Below are 7444 nucleotides of genomic sequence, written 5' to 3' on the forward strand. Positions count from 1 at the left end.
GAAGCCACAGGCATGGCCCCTTCCCTAAGTCCCCAGCATCTTCACACCTCACCAGTGGGAAGCCACAGGCAGTGCCTTTCTCTGTATTATCAGAGTCCACATGGTCACTCTGAGGCGAGGCTGATGCTGCAGCCTGGCACCTCTCACTCTGCAGGCTGTGCTGGGCTCTCTGCCCGGCCTGGAGACTGTGGCCCTGCTACCATATCCTGTTTACCACATTTATCATTCTGACTGTGCACATGAGCCTCAAGCTACTCCAGGCAAGTCATCAGCTATATCTGACCTCAGAGACATTTTTTTTTCCCCCGGAATTGGCATGGCCCAGGTCACGAGAGGAGCACAAAGAACTTGGTGGTTCTAGAATCCAGGGTCATGTGACAGAAAAACAGACAAAGTGAGGCACTACATTCCCCAGGGTTCAGAGGCCACTGGTGTCACGTGGCTCAGGCTGAGAGACTCATGACCCTCTGAAAGCGCAAAGCCTCTAACCCACTGTCCTGCTGCCCAACTTACCCGGTATGGGGTAAGGTAGACAGTGCCTTTCTTGGTCCCTTTGAAGGCCTCTGGCACGTTCTTCATGTCATTGAATGTAAGTTCCACATGATCATAGGTCATTAGGATGCTGTGATGAAAAAAAAAAAAAAAAAGGGCCTGAGTGATATGTCATGCGTCATCCTAGATGGAACAAAGTCACTCAGAACATTGTCTCAACAGTGGCTGTGAGGGAATATCGGCACAGCCAAGTTGAGAGGAAGCAGCCCAGGTCCATGCATCTCCCCACATTGTCTCTCTACAGCCCAAGTGACCCAGACGGAATAACTGTCTCTATCTCTTCAGCTGGATTAGGTCACTAGGCTTCACTCTGTGGTTTGCTTGTAGGCCCTGTGAGAGGTGTTCTGGTTGGGAAACCCTTTTTGAAAAAGGGCTTCACATAGCTCAAGCTGGTCTTGAACTTGCTAAGTTCCTCCTGCTTCCACCTCCCAAGATCTGGGATTATAGCCTTCTGCCACCATGCTGGCTTCATGAGGTGCTAGGGACGGGACCCCGGATTCTGTGCATGCCATCAAGCCACCCTACCAACTGAATCACAGCCACCACTCTTCCGTTGTTTTGTTGTTTTTTTCAAAAATCTAATATATGCCAGGCAGTAGTGGCACAGGCTTTTAATCCCAGCACTTGGGAGGTAGCGCCAGGTGGATCTGTGAATTCCAGGCCAGTCTGGTCTACAGAGTGAGTTCCAGGACAGCCAGGACTACACAGAGAAAACATCTCAAAAAACCTTATATATAGACAAAATTTAATGGGACTTGGGGATGTAGCTCAGTAGTATTTGCCTAGCATGGTCAAACCTCTAGCTTCATCCCCAGCACCATTAAACAAATAATTGTCAAGAACAAGACTCTTCTTGCAATGGATTCCCTGAAGCTGGAGTTACAGATGGTTGGGAGCTGTTGGATATGGATGCTGGGAACTCAATTTGGATCCTCTAGGAGAACGGTGTGTATTCCTAACTGCTGAACCATCTCTCCAGCCTCTTAACCCAAGCCTCTTCAGCTGGAGCTGCAGAAAAGTCTGTACATAATGCCCTTGAGATGTGCATGTGTGTCTGTGCGTGTACTCAATTCTCTAGGAATTCACACCTCACCTCCCTGGCCCGCACATCCGATCCCAGACAGGGCTTCTCTGTGTAGCTCTGGTTCTGTCCTGGAACTCCCCGTGTAGAGCAGGGTGGCCTTGAATTCACAGAGATCTGCCTGCCTCTGCCTCCTGTGTGGCGGGACTAAAGGCCTGTGACACCATTGCCCAGTGACTTTATAGCTTTTCTAATAGTGGTTTGCAAATGAAGGATTGATGTTCACTAGTTTAAACATCAAAGTTTGAGCACTGCACTTAGATTTTATTTATTTATTTATTTTTGAGACAGGGTTTCTCTGTGTAGCCTTGGCTGTCCTGTATTTGCTTTGCAGACCAGGCTGCCCTTGAACTCACAGAAATCTGCTTGCCTCTGCCTCCAGAGTGCTGGGATTACAGGTGTTCGCTGCACTTAGATTTCAATGATTACTGACACATCTGTTTCATAACTGAGGGTGAAGTTCTTCCCAGAACCCGATTTGGTAACAATGAGCTATGAACCAGGAACTGAGTCCCAGGAGGGCAGATACCTCCTGAGAACTCAGAAAGAGAAGGAAAAGCAATCCCAAACGATGAAACCAAATAGCCCTGGTTTGTGGCAGGGCGTGCCTGAATTCCTTGCACTTAAAAACTTGAGCTAGGAGGATTGCCTCAAGTTCAAGGCCAACCTGGGCTACAGGAATGAATCCATACCTCAAAAACCAGAGACTGGCAGAGGCGGAGGTAGTCATCAAATGCCATCAAAATACCTGGCCCAGCCAAGGAACTGGATGAAGCACACCAAAGAGAAACAGTGCAAGGTTTCTCTGATTATATGATAAAAAGGTCCAAGTTCATATGGTTTCATTCATCTGTCTCCTCCTCGTCCCAAATATCCTTTCTCAGTGTGGAGGAAACAGAGCCAACACAAGAAAAGACAGAGCTCAGGTTAAAGAACCGATCCCCAGACACATGCTGGGCTTGCCAGACCCTGCCCAAGAACTATGCAGACAAAGTCAGCACAAGCAGGCTGTCACCCCAAACCTCCTCCTCTGACTCATCCCAACGGGCAGGTCCCAAGATGGGTGTAGGCTCTGACCTAGATCATGTCTCCCTTGGCCCTCAAGAAGTTAGTTCAAGGCCACAGTGCATGATTTTCAACATACAAAAAGAAAGAGGAAAGAGAAGAGGACCAGGAGTTGGAAGACTGGATGGTGCAGCGGACAGTGGATAAAAAAGAATCTTGAGGCTGGGAGACCTCTGTTCTGGGGACTGGCATAGGCCATCAGGGATTCAAGAGAACCAGGCAAGAGACATGCCTTTACAAGGGCCACTGGTGCCAGGCACTGGGTTAAGCAGTTGACAGACTAATTTAGTTCCAGCTCTAGGGCCTCAGCCTATCTCTCCGAACCTGAGAAGTTCTGGAATATACTGGAAGACTGTACAGGAGTCGTTAAGCCTACAGATTGTGGGGCCAAGGTACTCCCCTTCAATTCCTATCTGCTACAGCACTGTGATAAAAGCCAACTTATTTAACCTGTCTGGGCCTCACCTGCTCTACCCGTAAAATGTGAATAATAGTTCTGCGGCACAACATATATTACCTGGGGTAGAACCGACGCAGTGGCTGCCGCGTGGTAGCAGCGAAGTAAACGCCCAATAAGGAGCAATTATTTTTAAGACTCCATTCGGGAAGGGGTGCAAAGAAATCACCCGTTGGCCTCACTCACCGTCCCAAACCCTGACACCATTCTGCTCCCCAACCACAACCCAGCACCCCAGCTGATCAGCACCCCGGTCCTCCCCCACGACCCACCCACTCCTCCAGCCCCGCCTCCGGGGGTTACCACCCCTTCCCCCAGAGCCCCATCAATTTCCTTCCCCACCACATCCCACCGCCCACCACACACAGTGGCGGACACCCGCCCTTCGAGTCTCCTGGATCCTTCCGCCGTGTTTTCACCTCTCAGTGTTGTTGACGATCACTCCGCCGCCCTCTGAGTGATTCTTGTTGAGCGCCATAGTCTCTCCCACAGGGGTCCCGAGACTCTCAACGCTCTCTGCGCCTGCGCCGGTCTTTGGCCCTCCTCTAGTGGCGTCGTTCGTATTACAGTCAGCCAATCACAGCTCCTGCGCGTAGGCTGACCAACCACGTGATCTGAAAAGTCACGTGGCGATAGTTTACGTCCGCTCTCCCTCCCTCACGCTGTACCTGCTTCACAAACAAGTGGCCAACTACGATTCCCAGCAGGCAATGGTCCTTCCACCGCTACCGCTCCTTGCGATTGGTGACGAATGCATTCTGGAACTTGTAGTCTTTTTTTTTTTTTAACTATGGGCCAGGCTTGATAATATATTTACAAAGCTAAGCTTAAACGTCTGCACGCCTCTCCCACCCCGGCCTCCTCAGGTTAAGCAAGCTCGATCGAAGAAATGTAACTTAAACGTGATGATTTGGCGTGTGGCACGTTTTAGAAGTCGCTTAAGGAGCCGCCTGCATTTCCCCAACTGACATGTAAACCTATAGAGCAGCGTGCGACGCACCAGACGCAGACCCGGCGAGTGGGGCTGTGTGAACTTCGGCGGGAGCGTGGTCCACCCACTTCCCCGCCCAGCACGGCCCTGCACCGGCTGGCCTCGCGATGGCGCTGCTTCCTAGCTGCGCAGTCCGTCAGCGCTGCTGGGTCGGCGCCCGAGGAGTTCTACAGCGGGTTAGGCCAGCCGTGGGGTCACTGAATGGAGCCAGACACAGCACGAGGCCAGCGGCCAGACAGGGCCTTCAGAGGACCACCGCCTCGTCTCGCTGGTGGCCCGGCTCTGCTGGCTCTGCACTGCGCTGCAGTGAATCTTCTCAGGCCCGGGAGGCTTGTGGGAGGTCCTCAGGTCCCGGGTGGCGTCTTAGCGTGAAGATCGGTGTCTGGCTTGAAGCGGACAGCCTGCTTCCCTACACCCCAGCACTGGGGAGGCTGAGTCATGAAGGTTGCCACAAATTTGAGGCTACCTGGGCTGCATAATGATTTCCAGACCAGCCTCAGCGACGGAGTCAGTCTCTAAGTAAATAAGTAATAAAACAAAGTAAATGATCTGAAGAGATGGCTTAGCAGTTAAGAATGAATACTGCTTTTCCAGAGGACTCGAGATTACGTCCCAGCACTGAGGTCAGGCAGCTCAAAACTGCCTCTAACTCCAGCTCCTGATGCCCCGGCCCTTGTCAGGCACTCACATAAACACACCCACACAGATGCACACACATACCCATCATTTAAAAAATACAACAGGGCTGGTGAGATGGCTCAGCGCTTAAGAACGCTGGCTCTTCTTCCAGAGGGCCTGAGTTCAATTTCTACACGGTGGTTTATGACCATCTATCTATAAAGGAATCTGGTGCCCTCTTCTGGCATGTAGGTGTCCATGCAGACGGAGCACCCCTACATTTAATATATATTTATGTATATATTTATGTATATATGTTTAAAATTTTTTCATTATTTTTAAAATTATAAAAATATTTTTAAAACATTTTTATTTTCATTTTGTGGATATAACGGTTTGCCTGCGTGCATGTGTTTCAGGATATTTGATTATTATACATAGAAAACCTAATTGTTAGCAAAATATGAAAGCCTCAATAGATACTGTGTTTGTCAGATGCCATTAGTTGTGTCCTGAAGAGATGCAGTTTGGGTGTCCCTCTAAAAGCCTCCATAGATAAGAATGCTAAAGAACGGGAAGGTCCTGTCTATTTTAAGGCAAGTTGCTTGGGAGAGGTCTTGTGGTCTTTGTGATCTGAGGCAAAGTGGGCTCGGTGGCCATAGAGGTGAAATGGTTTGGCCCCTACTGACTTGGCTTGGAGCCCCACCCCCCATCATGACATGGTTCAGCCCACCAAGGGTGTTGGGGGGGGGGGGAGCTAGGGACTTCTTTTATAGTTGGACCGTTGATAGAGCTCTGTGTGGTTTTTTTGGCTTGTTGGTTAACAGATAGGCATTTTTCTCCCTGGGCTTGCAGGAACAATGGAGAAGCAGCTGTCAGGACACAGGTAATTGTAGGAAAGAGAGCTGAGGAGCCCTCATGGGTTTGAAGGAGCTCAAGAGAAAGGTAGACTAGCTAAGTAGAATGACACAGAGATTTCTACAGAACCAGTGGTTTGGTTGTAGAATCAGGCTTTTTTTTTTTCTTTTCTTTTTTTTAATTTTTTTTCTTTTTTTTATTATTATTGTTATTATTAATTACACTTTAGTCATTTTGTATCCCCCCCATAAGCCCCTCCCTCCTCCCCTAGAATCAGGCTTTTAAATATGTGTTTTGTATATAGTTCAGAAAATAAAGTTACCTCGCTAAGGGAGCAGGTTTTTTAACCTCAGTGCACACCTCCTGTACCTTTAATGGTATAGATATTAGATAATTTAAACAGCTACATGCATGTATGTATACCACCGTGTGTACAGGTGCCTCAAGAGGACAGATGAGGGCATCAGAGCTCTCGGAGCTGGAGTTTGGGACGATTGTAAGCTGTTGCATGGGTGCTGGGAACTCTGTCTTTTGCCAAGTACAGCAAGTGCTCTTAACTGCTGAGCCATCTTTCTGGGCCCATAAAAGTTTAAAGTAAGATCCAACTCTATATGGTAATATGAAGAGTGTTGAAGAAATACAGTCTTTGATTTTTTTTTTTTTCCTATTTATACTCTGATAAAAGTCAAATGGCTACAGATTCTTTTTGGCTTAAAAAAAAGACATTTATTTATTATGTATACAGTGTTCTGCCTGCATGTACAGCTGCACACTGAGAATCATACTTAAGACCTTTGGAAGGTCACCCAGTGCTCTTAACTTCTGAGCCATCTCTCCAGCCCCTGTTTTGGCTGATTTTTGAGAAAGAGTCTTTTGTAGTCCATTCAGACCTCTAAGTTGTTTTGTAGCTGAGGCTGGCCTTAAATTCCTGATCCTCCTGCCTCTGTACAGACTTCTGCCACCATGCCTGGCCAGGTTTATTTGTTTGTTTGTTTATTCACTCACCTAATAACAGGGTAGTTAATGTAGGCCATGAACTAGCTAAGTTCACGGTCTCCTGGCTCCACCCCTCCCTGGGACTGCAGTAGGCACCACCATGCCTGGCTTTAGGAAGTTCTGGTGATCAGTTGACTCCAGGATTTCACGAACATTGTGCAAATAATTCCATTAAGCTGGACTATGTCCCTAGCCCCAGATTTTTTTTTTAAAGAGCAAATTCCAAGCTGAGGGTAATGAAGCAATCAGGAACCAGAGATCAGAAAGGCTGAAAGGCTGAGCCACTACCTGTTTACATATTCAATTCCAAACCATCCAGGAACTCTGTCTTACAAAGATTAAAAAAAACAAAACAAAACAAAACAAAAAAAAAAAACAGCAACCACAAATACAGTAGAATAAAATCAATAGCCAGGTATGGTGGCATACTCCTTCAGTTGCACCACCAGGGAGGCAGGGTGAGAAAGATCTCTGTGAGTTCGAGGCCAGCCTGGTCTACAGAGCGAGTTCCAAGACAGCCAGGGCTATACAGAGAAACCCCGTCTAAAAAACAAACAAAACAAAACAAAGAATAAGGAGCTAAGGAGATGATTAGAACTTAGCTTAATAGGACTTGGAGCTTAATAGGACTTGCTACTCTTCAGGGACAGAGTTCAGTTCCCAGCACCCGAATCAGGTGGCTCATGATGTTGTGTAATTCCACTGCAGGGACTCTGCTACCCTCTCCTGTTCTCTCCAGGTACCTGCACTCATATGCGCGCGCACACACACACATATACACACACACACACACACACTCACTAAAAAGAGGGAAATCATTTCTTGG

At 48.0% G+C, this 7444-nt stretch overlaps 1 protein-coding gene across 3 annotated transcripts in view; it reads right to left on the bottom strand.

The window, feature by feature from the left end:
- Window positions 1–3703, bottom strand: part of Wbp2 (WW domain binding protein 2) — an 8254-nt gene extending 4551 nt beyond the window's left edge. The window contains exons 1-2 of one of the 3 annotated variants that reach the window (XM_055592545.1): window positions 3575–3703; window positions 514–622 (exon numbers count right to left, since the gene is read on the bottom strand). In XM_055592545.1, coding sequence (XP_055448520.1) covers window positions 514–622; window positions 3575–3633 — 168 coding nt within the window. In that variant the 5' untranslated portion in view covers window positions 3634–3703. Of the gene's footprint in view, window positions 1–513; window positions 623–3215; window positions 3369–3574 lie in introns of those variants that run through there. The other 2 variants (XM_055592543.1, XM_055592544.1) reach the window with 2 other exon arrangements.
- Between the last annotated feature and the right edge of the window lie 3741 nt (window positions 3704–7444).

Source organism: Psammomys obesus, unplaced genomic scaffold, assembly GCF_907164565.1.
Source record: "Psammomys obesus unplaced genomic scaffold, mPsaObe1.curated_primary_1811, whole genome shotgun sequence".
NCBI lineage: Eukaryota > Metazoa > Chordata > Mammalia > Rodentia > Muridae > Psammomys > Psammomys obesus.